The 16,329-nt window shown below is 42.5% G+C and overlaps 1 protein-coding gene across 1 annotated transcript in view; it reads left to right on the top strand.

Annotated features, from left to right (window-relative positions):
- SH3RF3 (SH3 domain containing ring finger 3) overlaps positions 1-16,329 on the top strand; it is a 109,406-nt gene that overhangs the window by 74,432 nt on the left and 18,645 nt on the right. The window contains exon 9 of the mRNA XM_026055355.1: positions 862-1,175. Coding sequence (XP_025911140.1) covers positions 862-1,175 — 314 coding nt within the window. The remainder of the gene's footprint in view (positions 1-861; positions 1,176-16,329) is intronic.

The raw sequence follows: 16,329 nt of genomic DNA on the forward strand, positions 1-16,329 counted from the left end.
TGAAACCTTGAAATTATTTGCCCTACTATTGAATTGTGTGAGTGAGTGAGTGAATGTAGCCTCAGGTTCTGGTCTATGGATACTTGAAATAGAATTGTATGTAGGTTATGCCTAAGCAATCAACTAACTTGGAGGTCAAAGAAAACAACATTGTAGAAATGGACCTGGAGCTCAGTCGTACTTTTTGACAAAAGGCATGCAAGATGCTTCTGAATCCCTGGAGAACAGACCTCAGCAGTACATTTTGGTTACTGTTAAACAGATGAGCGCTAATTCCTGGTTCCTAGTGGTTAAGAGCAGGGTTTGCTCATCTGGGGAAGGAAGGCTAAAAGGCTCAGCATAGTCCTTTAGGGACCTTACTGGGAGAGACAAGGCTGATCTCAGAAATACTCTAGTGAATTYATGCTTAATTTATCTTGCACAACACAGTGATTTGCTGCTGATCATTTTTGTTAAGACTGAAATAAGGGAGCTTTCTTTGTAATTGCATTCTACAAGGTCAGTTTGGATCACGTAAGCTAACCCTTTGGGTTCACTGCTGCATTGCTCCAAAAAATTAGCAGGAAGCCAACAGCAACATTATAAGGGGGTCTCAGAGGTTCTGAAAACACGGCTCAGTTGGAATAAAGTAAGAAAGCGTTTTAAAGTACAGTATGTTTGTTATCCATTTCTGAGCGTGGATGGCTTCCTGCCGCTGCTATAAGGGCAGGTTCCTGCCCCGAGCCAGCTCTGGACCTTCAGGCCAGGCCAGTGCATTAAACGGCTGTTTTGGGGTAACTGTAGTAGGAGTTGCTGTCACAGATCTACAGTCCTAACACAAAGTGGGCACCAGGGCTTAACGTGTTCCTTCCTGTTTTCCCTCYGCAGCTCACCCGCCAGCGCAGGCCCCGGAGCGGCCGACGGCCACGGTCTCGCCTCTGCGCACGCCAAGCTCGCCCTCCCGCCTGCCAGCCGCGGCAGTCCGGCCTCACCCCGCCGTCTCCCCCCAGCACGGCCACCAGCCGCCGGCCCCGGGGCTGCCAGGGGCCCGGCCCGTCATCCCCCTCACCTCCGCCGCCGCCGCCATCACCCCTCCCAACGTCAGCGCCGCCCACCTCAATGGCGAGGCCGGCGGCGGGCCCCTCGGCGGGCTGGCGGCCCCCGGCGCCAAGGCGGAGGAGAGGAAGAATGAAAAGGTACGGTGCTCCTCGGGGGCGGCCGGGCGGCCTCTGGGGAGGGAAGCAGGGCCCCAGTAACCGCCGGTTTGTCCCCTCCTGCGCTTGCCGCCTCCTCGCTGCAGCCCGCGTCTTTTGGGGCTGATGCCTCTCCTGTGTGTGGGAAGGGGTGTGATGCTTCGCCAGGTCAACCAGCCACGCTTGAGGTTTAACATCTTGTCTGCCCCTCAGAGTTACGGACTGCCGTTATCCCTAACTCGCTGTCGCGGAGGAAGATAAAAAGGCAAGGATCCTCTACTGAATGTAACGTTCCCGCCTACGTTAGATTTTGGAAAAGTTGAACAAATCAACAAGAGATGCTGTTGCCTGCCAGGCCCTCTGTGAGGGGCAGAAGCTGCTTTTCATCATATACCAGCTGGGCATCCATAACTCAGACTATTTTCACACTTCATCTTTTTTTCTCCCCTGCATCTGTTCATTGGTTCTGCTTTAGCGTTATCCACTTGCAGATGAGAAGTGAGGGTAGCTCCTAATCTGTTAAATTTCTGCGTTCTGGCACTCCCAGTGATTGGTGTCTGGATCTTACAAATTCACAATAGGGCGGAAAGACATTATAGAGGGGTCTGAGGCGTCAAAACCAGATGGTCAAGTCAGAAGCTATCTGCCTAATTACATGGAAGAAGTTATATGGGGTACAAGCCTTAGGGCTGGGGATAGAAGCATAATAAAACACTGACGTGTAAATGGCAGGAGCTGTTTAACTGCTCTGTAAACATCTTGATTTCTTTCAGAAAATTTCATTGCAATGGTTCAGTGAAATAGGGAGAAGTGGATTAAATATGACTCCTTGCAATACATGATCAGTACATTGCAGGTTCAAGCTTTTAGGGGTCAGCACTGGGACCAGTACTTCAGTGCCCATCCCTTACACACCTTGCTAAGGAAAGCCAGCATGGTGGGCTGCTTTAAGCACTCAGCCTAAAACACTTGATCCATAGTAAATATTTTGCTTTTAACAGAAGTTTACACTTTGCTAAGTTGCTATATATCAATGCTGAGACCCGTCTCTGTACTCCATAGCAGACCCTACTGATTAAACTGCTTGTTGGAAGCAAATCCCTAGTTTGTATCTGAATAGCAAGAAGAGATGTGGGGGCTTGGTTTTTCTTTGGACTTGCAGAAATTCCTTTCCGTAACTTCCCCAAGCTTTTCCATGGTGACAGACACATATGGGGTAAACATTTACTCTGTACACAATAATGTTAAGGCTGGAGATCTCTAGAGTATGCTGAGGGAAACTGGTACATACCACATGTGGTCAGGGTCAGAGATAACTCCTCATTTCACAAGATGAGGAATGTGAGTTTTAAAATCTCTTCCTTAATCCTGTCTTGAAATTTCTCCAAGTGTCTTTCAGTAAACATGAGAAGCGTATAGAACTTCTGCTCTGGATCTGAAAATTAAGTATTTGTTTTCAAAGAATGAATTCCAAGTATATATCAAGCACTTCATGGTATGTGACCAGTACAATGCCTTCTACCTCTGCAAGCCAAAGAAAGTGTATGGTATTTGGCAGACAGTGGTAGATATGCATGTTACCTCAGAAACATCTTCTTCTTTCAGGCTTTGTATAGTGGCATATTTAATGCTTCCTAAAACTCAGCAGGCTATTCTATACATCCATATATTTCAATTCATGTGGGATTACACACACAGATTTCCTAGGCAAAATTATACTGAGTTCCCTCTTAAGGTCCTAGTTAAGCTTTCCCAAGCTGTTATAGCTTTAAGTTACTGAATTTGGATGCAGGGAAGTGAAAGTCATGATTTTTTGAGCTTCATGGATAATGAGGAGAAGCAAATAATATATTACAGCAACACAAAGAGCATTGCCAAAGACTAGTACGATACCTTGAAACTAGGAGAGAGGAGTGACAATTAAAATTGTCATCTCTGATTGGATAGAGTGGTGCATAACTGTCCCCTGTGTTGAACAATAGATTCCTGAATCTACCCATGTCATATTTTGCTTTCGTTTTAGGAAGATCTGAGTTAATGATGCTTCCTTTCCTATTAGAAGTAGTGACTGATGTTTGGCCAGTTTAAGCTGTGCTCCTATTCTTTGCATAATCCAAATCAAAGCCAAATATCTCTTTGAAGCCATTGAGATCTTGGATAGTGCCAGACTAAAAGCCATGTAACTATTCAAAAAAGAATCTGAGAGTCAGAACTGGAGCTGTATCTGGAACCACACTTGATATTTCCAAAGTGGAGGCTAGTTGAGCAGCTTCTTTGGTAAATGGAGAACTGTTATCACATTCAAAAGGAAGGTCTGTGGAGAGAGGCAGTATCTGCTATTAGTACAGCTGTTAGGAAAAAACAGACAAGGGGCAAAAAACATAAGCAGGGACAGAGCTAGCAAGCTGCCAGGTAAGCAAAGATTGGAAGCTGTTTATCTGAGTTAAGTTTCATTATATTAATCAGTCAGGTACTTTGAGATGGAAGGAACAGAGGGGATGTTAACAAGAGGAGTGGTAATAAGGTCTTTAGCTCTACTGAACACAAAACGGAAGAAATACACAGGTAATTATCTCCTGAAAAACTGAGATTAGCAATTATGGTTTGAGGTAAATTGTAATGTGCCATAAAACTAACATCTTTGCTGAAATCAATGATTTTTGTTATCCAGTCATGTTGTGGATTTTAATCCCCAGCCTTGTCTTTCGAGGTATTTTGTAGGATTTCCTTGAGGATAAGGGCTGAGTGATCAGTGGGAGAGTGGCTGTTTTGTGAAACATCTTCTTGTTAATAACCTCGTTCTTCTGCATCCTGATTGTCAGTGTGAGTTCACTGTGAGGGTGCATGGGACATAGAAAGAAGTTTGCATTCTGTGATGAACAGGCTGAGAATCCGTTGGTTTTCATGGTCCTTTTATAGAAGATGTTTCTTGTGAGGGCTATGGAGATAAATTGCAATTTTTGCATGCATCACTCTGATGTAGTCAGACATACTGGTCTTTGGGAAGTTTTCTTCAGATGAAGAAGTTCAGATGAAGTTTAGCAAGGCTGCTTGGCTGCTGGCAGGCCAGGCCAGGGGATGGTGGGAAAAAGTATTTTAAAATATGGTCCTCTACTAATTTATGTTTTATGATTTCCTATCTAGATTCCACTCAAGGATACCAAATGTGACATCAAGGGGCAGCTGTTGTAGGGAGACTGTATGTGTTATATGGGGAGCTTGTTCCAAGATGGTATCACTTATTCCTTGGGAACAACTCTATTGAGTGTATTGGTGAGATAGTCATTGTTAATGCTTTCCTCTGTGAAAATGTCTTAGATGCCAATGATATATCAGAAGGTTTTTTTGGTGTGCAGCAGTCAGATATAGACACATTCCAAGACTTCTCTAAAATGAAGGGACTCTGATTCCAATTTTTACTCTTGTTTCATTGTGGTTTACATACAAGTGGCAGAAATAATCCCAAAAGTTGTGGTTTTCAGCTCAGTAGAAATAGTTTGCTTGCTCATCTTCTATTAAAATAGCAAGTAAATCCTTAGGTCTGTTTTTTGCCATATCTAGTTCTCTAACTTATTTTGTGAAGGTCTTGATCAGAACTTCTAAACCGGCAGGTAAACCTTGGCACCTACATTCATATTTTCATTCACCCTCATAAAAGGCTCTGACTGTCAAATTCCCACTGATTTAATCTGGAGACAACAGGAGGCAAAATTTGGCCTCCGCACCAGTTTTCACTTGTCTGTGCACCTATCCCAGGAGGATCCTGTCTGCAACCGGGCTTTTGCTCAGCTTCTCAGCTCCTTGACCAGTCTCCTACTTGGTTAGTGAATAGTTTCAAAGCTGTCCTCCCTTGCCAGCTGCTGGTGGTAGTTGATGAGAGACTGAGCAATGGATAGTGCTTAAGTCCACTGTGCAACAGTGCTTGAAAAGTGCTCAGGCAGCCGAATACTTGAAAATCAAAGCTGTTGCAGTGCTATACTAACTCAATCCAAAGCAGCAGGAAAGGCAGCTCACGCAGAGGTAGAGCAGACACTACAGGAATAACAGACTGGGGATAGAATAAAAACAAAAAAGCATGGCAGAAGTCAAAGAAGTAACATGATAAGGGCAGCATAGGAGAGATGTGGGCATTAGTGGCTGCCAGGAGGTATAGCAGGAGGCAGCAGAGAAAGCATCCCAGTGGGCATGGTTGAGGTGAAGGGTGCTATATAAAGCCTGCAGAAAGGGAACATGAAAGGGGAAAGCTGGAATGGAGGTGCTGACATTTAGCTAAAGAAAGCGGTTGAACAGAACAAGGTGTAAAGTTTTCCCAAATACTTCCTGTTTTAAGCCAATTTGTCTTCTTTTCCAACAAGGAAGTTTCTTTTCTCAGAAGGAAAATAATAACGCCCCCATAAGTCACTCCCCAAGGTTATGTTCAGGAGTGTCCCTAGAATGTCACAGGGACAGGAGGGAGTTAGAACAGAGAGCAAATAGGGAACATCATTGTTTCCTTTAAGGGTGGGGATGGTTTCAGGGGTTCTCTGAGCTATAGCTTCATCATTTGCTAATAATATCTCCATGTGTAATCATCTGAAACTCAGAGAATACAATCCCTGTCCCTGAATCTTCTGAACATCTGAAAAAACAGAATAGATATCCCAGCGGTGGAATGGAAGCAAAACCCTGTGTTATTGGGGCTTTTTTAAATGGGGACCCTACTTTTCAGTCATGATGAGCACTGCTCAAGTTCAACTGGTAGATTACAGCTGAGAGCATGTAATTATGGTGTGACTACTATTTTGACCTAGGTCAATTTTTTCTATCATAGTTTCTGCTATACATAATCTGGTGTGGTGCTTAATACCTCTGATAAAACCACTTGTTTGAATGAATTAATGCATTTCTCATTAAATGTGCTCCTCATTACGTTAATCAAATCAAGCAAATCACACTGGGTGGTTTGACCACTGTAATTAAAGTTTCTCTAAAATCCACTCATTTGGCTTTTGATGAGAATTTTGATTAAACTCCTCCAAAATATATGGCACAATTTCTGTTAAAGAGAGAAAAAAAGAGCTTGTTCTAGTGAGCAACCTACTAATTCATCACTCAGGTACACCAGCTCTTTTCTGTTGTACATAGCAGATCATATAGAAAGATTTGCAAATCAGCAACATAAAATTAAATGTTTTTTGTAAGTGTACTGAGAAAAAAAAATCTATTTGCAGCTTTAAAATTGGTAACTGTGTTCCTGGAATTTGTAGAGGAGCTGGACAAACAGCGTGCAACAAATGGGAAAATATATTGTGATACTTTTTACTGATGTTAAGATAACAAGAGTCACATCTTCAGAAAAGGACTTTGAACATGCACCAACAGTTTTGCATGTGAGGACTGAATCAGTAAACATCTCTCTGTTCTTTGTTCTCACCAGTATCACTCACTTTCCCAAATATTGGTCATTCTGCTCAAAATAGCTGCATTCCTCCAATGATATAGTATGTCTGGCACGATCCTGGTGTAAGGACTACGTTACAAAATAGAATAAGCCAAAGCCTGTTCTCTGGCCCTGCAAACAAATGTCACTGCATGACTTGCATCCACATGTCTATGCTTTCTTCTCCACCCAAAAGAGGGTGATGCATCCAGACTGCTTAATGGGAACAGTCATGGTGCGTTGTGTGGCCCAGACTGTGCCCGTGCATTGTCCTGGGAGAGCGCTAGCTGACATGGGCCAAAACTACAATGAATAATGGATGCAGACCAGTGTTTGATCCTAAATCCTGGCTTTTTTTTTATGTACWGCTATAGACATGACCAGGCGGACCTCCTTCTCCACCACTCCCCTTTTCTGCCAGTGCCTTTCTTTGCCTTCCTCTGTTTTGCAGCCCAGTGCCTGGTCCCTCCAGGCAATGTCCCTCACGGTAGACCTTGCCTGCTCAGCAGCCCAGCCTGGCTTTACATAGGGTTGGAGACTAGGTCAAAGTCCCTTTGAAAATTTAGCTCTGTAAACTACAAGATGCTTTTTGGCTTGATTTTATATTAAAACTCTCTGTTTAAGCTATCAGTTGGCAACTTCCTAAAGAACCTTATTCTACAAGATAGTGCACCTTCGATTTTCATTTACTAAGTTTTAACCTTTGTATTGCAACTTTTTCTCGTACTAACTTGTCCCTGAGTGAAATGGGTTTGTTATCACTTCATATCTGCTAAAGAAATTGAATTCCTCATCCAGAAAATGGAAGATCAGTCTCAAAAGTGAAGTGCTGAGCACTTGTAAGGACTTGGTAGATATGAAATGACATGTCAAAAATACTGGTCACCCGGGGACAAAGAAAGGAAGCTAAGGACAGAGTTGATGGAAGTAGATTTTTCAGATGCAAAGTCAGTATGACTAACCCTGAAGTTTTGGGAGAGGAATTCCATTTTCCTAATATATATGAAATGATTTACTATTTTTCATATTACAACCAGTTCACCTAAGACAGCCTCCTAAGTTGTATGGGTATGAAATGGAACRATAACAACTGACTGACTAAATGAAAGCAGAGCAAGAAATAAAAATAAACAAAGTGCACAAAAGCAAAAGAGCCTGGTTTGAATTCTTAGAATAACTATCAAAATGCAGATAGCATTAAGAGGAAGTAACATTGAGATAATAATATAAAGATTTGCATCCAAAAGGTAAAGAATAAATTCTGTGAAGACAATTTGTTCAGATGCTCTGTAGGATGTCCGAGTTGATCCTGGAGCCACCAACGCCAACATTTCACAAATCATTTTCAGAGTGAGATTTGACTTTTCTGTTCAATTTGTGTTCCAGTTTGTTCTAAAGTAAAAATTCTTTAATTTGAAATATTTCAGTCCAGTTCTCTAAAGAATTCTGTGCAGAATACATACTGTTAATCCATTTCCTTTCAACAAAAGAGGGAGGGTTGTGTTCTGCACAAATGATCCACTGCTTCCCATGCTCCAGAAGGCGAATCTTGGCTCTGTGACCAGCAAGTGATTCACCAGAAACTTGGCCAGGGAGTAGAAACCTCTTTTTCTGGTCATGTGAGTTCAGGCCACAAATTTCTGTTTTAGGGCAGAGGACTCGTGCTTAAAATCTCTCCAGCATCTTCTCCTTCATCGTTAGAGTTTAATTTGAAAGGACAAAAATCTGGCAACTCATTATCATCATCATCATGAATATTTTAAGGCTGGCAAATAACCTAGCCAAAAGCATGAGCCCCAGCTGTCAAAACATAGAAAACTTCAGCTTTACAATAAAACAGATTTCTGTTATTTCTGACTGGCTCGGATTCTTTTGCTTAGATCAAGGGCAATAAGCCATTGATCAAAATTTCTTTTTCTTCTTTGCATTTTTGATGTTAGGAAACGCTTTCAAACTCCCCACAGATATTTCAAGCATTGACTTTGCTGCCAAGCAGTCTCYGAAAGCTCTTCCTCTTTGCTCTCCTCTCCCCCCTCCTCTGCTATCTTCCTCATAATACTGTCAGAGGATTTCTGAAGTGTCCACAGTAGGTTTCTCTAACACCATTTCGAGTGGTTCTGTGCTGTTTTCTGCGGCCATAAGGGGAGACAGATCCAGGGGAAGTGTGGATGGAGAGTGCTTTAGCTTCAAGATGAAATTCAGTTTATCTACTGACTGGAAATGAAGCTGTTTGGATGCCAAGACACAATGTTCTGCTGGCACCTGTGGAGACCTAATTTTCTAATGCATAAGACCCGTGGGTATTTACTAAGTTCTTAGCTCTGTTTGGGGGGAAAAAGTAGAACTGACAAAAGAAAGAGCACACACGGGAGTGCTGGAAGCAGCAGGCTATCATCATGTGTGTGCATGTGTGTGTTTGTGTATGGGGTGTGTGAGCACTACGGTGTAGGCACTGCTATGGCATTCCTGTGCCTGCAGAAGCAATCAGCCTGGCCTAGATGGCTGGATGGGGGCATGTTGTGGGAGGGGATAACAAGCATCTTCTTTTATTAGTCCAGTGAAGTGTAGGCACTGTGATGGTGTCGATGGGAGACACTGCCACGTCCCAGTTGTAAAGGGATCACAGAGGCCGTCTGATGAGCTAAGGGGTGTGAGTGACAGAAGGTAAAGGCAGTGATGTGAGTTGGAGTAGCCCTCCCTTCCCAATTGAAAAACTGCTCATTACTTGGCAGCTCTGGCGTTACCATGTCTCACGCTCAGCCAGAGGAAAACAGTACAGCTCCGCTGTCTTCTGCTCGCCCTCTGCACAAGTCCCCATTTCCTAGCCCCTGCCACAAGCCTCCAAACTCTGCCTCCAAGCAGTCCATCACAGCCGAGCCCACTGCCTGCCCAGCTCCTGAAGACGCGGAGGGCAGGTGGTTTGATCCCTCATTCCTTGGTAACAGTAAGCTCCCGGTTCCCACACACAGGTGAAAAACCCAAGTTTTTCCAAAAAACGCAAGGAGGACTCCTGCCCTCCGCTTGGAGCAGAAGCACAGAGCTGGCATGTGGCCTGCCACTGCCCTGTCCCCCCAGACAGGATGATACTTGTCATGATTTCATTCCAGCAGAAAAACACAGTAAAAAGCTGAACACCTTGAAAACAACACAGCTCTGAAAACCACTTGCAATGTGTCAGAGCTGGTGGCGTCTTGGCCTCCCAGGAGTCATGTGCTTTGTGCCCAGGACTCATTTGCTTTGCTTAATGGATTTCCAACTATAAACTCACAAGCCAGTAAGTTGTAAACAGCCAAGAGGCAACACAGATTATTCACTGAGATGTAACAAGTATCTCAAGTGCCAGTACAGTTGTTTTATGGAGACAAAGTCTGAAGTTTTCTGTGAAAACTGGCTATAATCAACTTTTCAGTGTCCCTGCTTTTCTTTTCAGTTGTACAGATACTGATATTTTTCCTTGCTTAGCTCCATAGTTACTCATAATAGCTGGATTAAAATATCTAGGGTCGCTGCAGAAATACTTCAATAAGCTCTGTTAGAAGAATTACATAAACTAAATGAAAAGACAGTTTCTGTCAAAAGGTAAACAACAGTACTGTAGGAACAGCACTTCATAAYGGACAACAGCTATCTGCCGCATGTTTCTGTTCTTATCGTGTAACCTGAGGGCATAACCAAGGTATAGCAGAGTGATACTTATCTTATTTTGTACATTTTTGTTTGCTTTTCATTTTGCAGTRGTAGCAGGAAGATTCACAAGCCCTCAGCTTTCATTTTGCCAAATGGCAAAGTCACTTTAGAGGCAAACGGTCTTTTTTTGTTTGTCTGAATGTCTCAAGCATCTAGTAATTCCTTTCAGACCAAGTCAAAACGTGGAGTCTGTGCTTGTCCCTGAAGAAGGACTAATGAATAATGCTCTTAAAATGCCCTCTGGAGAAAAGATTATTCACAGGAATTCAGAAAGTACATCATACAAAAGTTGCTTTTCAGGCACTACAACTGCAGGCTGCCCTTAACTGATTAATAAAGGGTGTCAACTAGTCAGCCTTTTAAAAAACAATTAATTATAAAAACAGAACTCTCCTGTTGCTTTGCATTTTTTGCATTTATTTTGTTTGGTTCGTATTCACTGATCTGTTTCTTTAAAGGAAGACTAAAAAAACTAAAATATTCATCTTCACTCAGAGCTCACTGTATTGAGCCTGCTAGCAGCAGCCTGGCATTGGGCCTCATCACCAGGTGCCCCAGGGAGAGAAGAAGTAATTTAATGCGAGTCCATGGCCAATTTATTTTGCAGTAAAGTAAATTTCCTGTACTATAGTTTTTAGTCCCAATTCATGATCAGAGTATACTGTATGAATAGTTCAGAACAGTTCAGAACTGGTATGTTTAAAAATGAAACTAGCTGGCTTTTTTGATGATTTCAGAAATCTCTATTTCCTCCTGCACACCATCATGTTATTCTTCATATCTTAGGTTTTGAGAGAGACGATGGGGGAGGACAGGGAGGCAGAGTCTATCAACACAATGGTGCCTGTTGTGGCAAGGGAAACGCATAACCTAGGCTTTGATCAGGACATAAAAGGGAGAACTGATTTTGCAACTTTTTAAATTTTTCTGGACAGGTTTTATGTCTAAGCCAGACACTCTCAGTTGGCAGGCTTAGGTGCAACCTGGCTAAAAGAGATGCTGCTGGCCAGCAGGGTAAGTGGCGCAGAGGAGCACTGAAGGATCATAGCCTGTAGGCCCGGGAGGGATTTCCGTTCACCAGCCATGAGAAAGTCAGATGTGTGCTGACTACCCACCATAGGGGTTTGTCTAATGTTTCTTAAAATTGTTCAATGAAGATGAAGGTAGTTCCACAACTTTTCTGGACAATCTGTTCTAGTCTTTTCATACCCCTGGGGCTAGAAAATTCCCTCTTATCACTCCTGAATGTTCTATGCTTACAAATCAATCTTGCTTCTTCATGTCCTGCTCCAGATGAATGGAGTCAACAGCTGATCAGCTTTCTCCTTCTAATAACCTTCCACATATTAGAAAACTAATAAAGTTCTCTGCCTTCAAGAATTCTCCCAAGTGCTTGCAGATTCACTCCACTCAGTGTCAGCTTCAGGTTTTAGTGAGTGCACCCTCTAGCTCATCCACCAACTAATTATGAAAAGATTGAATAGCATGGGKCCTAATACAAGCCCTGTTGGAACCCACTTGAAAGGCCCTCCTAGTTTGACAGAAAATCATTATCAGGAACACATCGCAAAGTAACCAGTAGCCTCTGGTTTTCTGTCTGCAGTTTGAGTTCTGGTGTGTATGCTGCTGGGTTACAAAAGAGAGAACATGAGAGACTGGAAGGAGCCCCTCAAATGCACACAGTCCTGTCCTAGCAGGAAGAAGTCAAAAGAACAAACTTGTAAAAGATATTCATCATATTGCCTGATCTACTATGGGAAGATTGTCAGATGCAAAAATAGTAATCATAGTACAGGAGCTTGAACAGAAGTCATGATTGCTTAACTAATTCTTTTTTATCTTTATAGGCAGACACATTCCAATCAAACATGATCAAACTGAAGATGAAATGATTCTAAGTTAATGTTTAGCTATACTATTTTACTAAAATAAAAATAAGAAAGGTTGTCAGTCTTTTTGCACAGAACATCAGTCGATCAACCACTGGGGTCCAGAGGAAATCTTGTGCCATTATCTGCCTACGTAAATGGATTTTCATCTTTCTCTATAGTAGGCAGGCTTGGAGACAGACTATTATGACTAAGCTGTCATTTCTGCTCCAGTGCTGTAGTGATTGTATCTTTATATAGTTTCCATCRTTTTCAGATATGAGGCATATGTGACCAACATCTTCACAGAGGTATTTGAGGCTTACATTTCTTGCATGTTAAAACAGACTATTTTTTGTTATCATTGCTAATAGCAATTTTTTATTATTATTTTGCTAAAATAGGAAATATTTTGGCTATTATTATTTGTCAGGACCCACCTTCGATTTCAGGTCACACCGTCCTCTTCTGTATCAATCAGCTAGCTGGTGGAACAACGAAGAATACACTGAATTGTTGTTGCTAATTATTTGTGCAGTGGCAGCACCTCATTGCATAGCATGCTCCAGACAAGCAAGAAATGAGCCATTAGTATCCAGAGTGCTCCTGAGGCTCCAGGCATGAGTTTGTGTGTAGCCCATGCGAGATGCCACTCACTGGCTACACCACTGAAATTAGCCTAGACCAATTTTGACATAAAGCATGTTCTTGGACATCTCTGGTTACCCAGATGAGCTTAAACTGACATTTGAGCTTGCATGTTTTGCCTCCCAGTTGAAGCGGACTGAGAAAATGGAGAACGTCGGTTTAGGAGGTGCATGTGATGGATGGTAATTTGTTAAATCAGTGCAACTCAATTGCATTTGTTCATACGGTCATACCTGCAGCTCATGTGTCAGGGAAGACTAAGTGGGTAAAACAGACAAAGAAAGAGAAGGTAGAATGAAGGGATAAGATTGCACTGTAAAATGAACAGGGCTTAGTGGAAAAGGGGAAAAAGCCACAGTGGTATTGACTCCCCGCTCCTACTTAAACCCTCATTATTCACTTTGGTTTTGCAACATTCTGCTATTTTTCATTGATGATTCTTCTTGCTCATCTCTTTTAGAAAGGAAAACTTTATTCTCCTGAAGGGACCTGACCTTGACATAAGAGTATTGCTTTTTAGCGAATGGTCTTTGCTGGCTCCATTTTTATTTTTAAATAACAAAAAGACAAAACAAGGAAGAAAAGGTGAAAGCCAATTATTGCTGTAGAGATGATGTTCTTGCTACAAATTCTGCCAGGACTTAAGCAGCTTCTAGCAAGTCTTTTCCTATTGCAAAGCTGTGTCCTTATTAGTAATTACAACCCAAGTGTTGTGACATTTGGAAAGCCATCACTTTATCAAAGAAATTGTCATACACATGCCTTGGCATTCGTCTGACATTGAGAACCACTTATTTTGCAATTCTTTAAAATGATTCTCAGATTCTTTCTTCCTTTTTTTTTTTTCTTAAGAGCATGTGTGATAAATTGATCCCTAGGAAAGAAAAGGACCTAAGCCACCTCAGTGTGTCCCAGGAGTAATTCATAGGGCATTGCTTGGAAACGTAGTAGAATTGAAGATGCCTGTAGCACTGCTGACAGGAGAGACTGCAGGAGGAGAGTGCAAAGCTTATGCACAATAATAATTGATTGTACCTCAGTGCTATGGACAACACCTCTGTCCCTGTGCTGTGCTGTCAAGTGCAGCGAGGCCTGCGATATCCATGGATACAGAGCACCTGTGATTCCCTGTAGTCCCACAAACTGCGCGAGGCAAAGCTTCCCTTTACTCTGAGAAGAGAAGCTGGCAGGCTGAGCAAGTTGCTGTTTCTTCTTGATGCTAATAAAGTATCGCTTGTCTTGTTTGAGAACACACTCTCATGAGGGCATGAGGGAATGGGGACAGGACCTGGTATTTTTTATGTGAAATACACTAGGAACAGTTTTTTGGATACTCAGATTTGATGTGGTGGGAGCTGCTGAAACTGGAGGACAGCTTCCAGAGGGAGAAAAATTATTCATGCTCGTGGCTTTGATCAGGTCAAGGATCTGCTACTACAATGTTAGGTCATCTAAGATCTAGGAGGGCACCTCTTATTCCTGCCCCTCACCCGAGCAGGGGTATCCCAATAGCAATGTGAACTGTGGCTAATTTTCAGAAATATAGTGCCTGAACAGTAGGAGCTTCTGCTCTTGTCACCTCTAGGCCACAGTCCATGAGAATGTACTAAGTTTTGCTGGTTGCAGCTTACTCCTCAGTCTCTGATTAAGTGCATCTTTTATGAACTGATGAATTGTTTGGAGGAATTATTTCATTATAATGTATTTCAGTGTCTAGGACAAGCAAATTCTGGCAATTTTTCATTGTCCATAGACGTCCTTTTTCTTTTCCATGGGGAATTGATTTTGAGAGAAGAATATACCTCCTGTGATGCCTGAATTTTCCACAAGCAATCTTCCATCTGAGTACAGGCCAGCCCAATACTGTTTAGTTTGCTGGAACTGCTGAAATTACAGCCTGAGGTGGCACGGCTGCTGGAGCAACATCAGCCAAGCAGGAATAGGTACATCAGCCATAAGGGACAAGATGACCTCCACTAACCCAAACCTTTTTCCCCACATGTTTCTACTTACCATAAAAATACAGGTCTCAGTTATCTGTCATTTAACAAGATTACAAAGCAGGACCAAGCAATTTTAGCTGTTTGCTTCTGAAATGAAATCCATCCCTTGTGAATGGGGAAAGCCAGTGCTAACTATGTGTAAGATTAGAGTATGTCAATGCGCATCCCGAATCCTGTTGTTGATTCTCTTTCATTGAAGTGTTCAGTGAGTGAGCTTGCTCTGGCTTTCTGCAAAATATGAGTGTTGCTCCCAGTGCTACCCGTGACCAATAAATCTTTTTCACTTCCTTATGAGAGACAAGGAGAAGCAAGCTAACCAGTCAGTCTAAATAATCTGGTATTTAAAAACACTAATTCTTAGCAGTTTGTCTCACATTTAATGTATTTATACATCTTTTTCTCATTTCAGAATCCTATGCTGTCAGTGAAGCTGTGATGATAGGTTCTCTAGTTCAAATAAATGAATCTTTACTCCCTCTAAACTTTCGAAAACATGCTCATACTCTGTCCATCTGTTTTGTTTAAATTCTCTGGAAAGTACCATCGGTCTAGCATAGTTGCTTAAATCATTTATTCACACTTGGTTTTATACCAAAAAAGATTTAAATATTACTGGGCTTTAGTCTGAGGTGTTTCTTCAAGACACAGTGTAGCATCATGTAGGAGACCTCCACGCTATCTCCAGGGAAGCACTTGGTACATATAAATGGCAGTGTGATGCCAGGCCAGGAAACAACCTGGCCTCCCAGGAGCAGCAGGGCCCAGCAGCCCCATCGCCACTACTTTTGGGGCTCCTTGGTCCAGGGGGAGCTCCGCGGCCCTCCATCTGTGATGTTTTGCCCAGCAGAGGTGGAGTTGAGGAATCCAAACAGCAGTTGCGGGGTTGTGAAAGTGCTGTGGGGTCGCAGTTCCCAACCCTTTTTTGTCTCTTCCTTGGCTCACAGTGCATCCCGCCTGCTGCCTTTCGCCCTCTCTCAGACCCCTGTAGCTGGAGAAGTCTCTGAACAGCTGATTTCCCAGCACCGAGAGGGCACAGGGGAGGGATCATTCTTGGCTTTATCCTGCTCTTGCCCAAATAGCTACATTTTTTTACCATAGCAATCGTTCTCACTGATTTTATGAGGTCTCTGTAGCAAGCTGGAGGCACCCTCTATAATGCTGTAAGTGCTGTTTCATTTACTGATTGGGACTTCCTGAAGCAGAGGTTGGATCCATACCATCATTTTAATAGCCCTTGTTAGATCCATTCCCCATTAATTTGTCTAATCCCCCTTTGAACCCATTTGTACTTTTGGCTTCCACAATACTGTGTGTGGTTAGTCTCTACTTAATTATGTGATATATGAAAAAGTGCTTCCTATGTTTTTACTTTCAATCATTCATCTGATAATCTCATTAGGCTTCCCCTAATTCCTGTATTGTGAGAAATAACCAGTCTGTTCCCAAGTGACATTCTCTATGCAGTAAAGGCTTTTATAGGCTGCTGTCATGTTTCCTGTCAGTTGTCAGTGTTGCAGGCTGACAAATCCATT

The sequence above is a fragment of the Apteryx rowi genome, unplaced genomic scaffold, assembly GCF_003343035.1.
Source record: "Apteryx rowi isolate R43461 unplaced genomic scaffold, aptRow1 scaffold_123, whole genome shotgun sequence".
NCBI classification, from domain to species: Eukaryota; Metazoa; Chordata; class Aves; order Apterygiformes; family Apterygidae; genus Apteryx; species Apteryx rowi.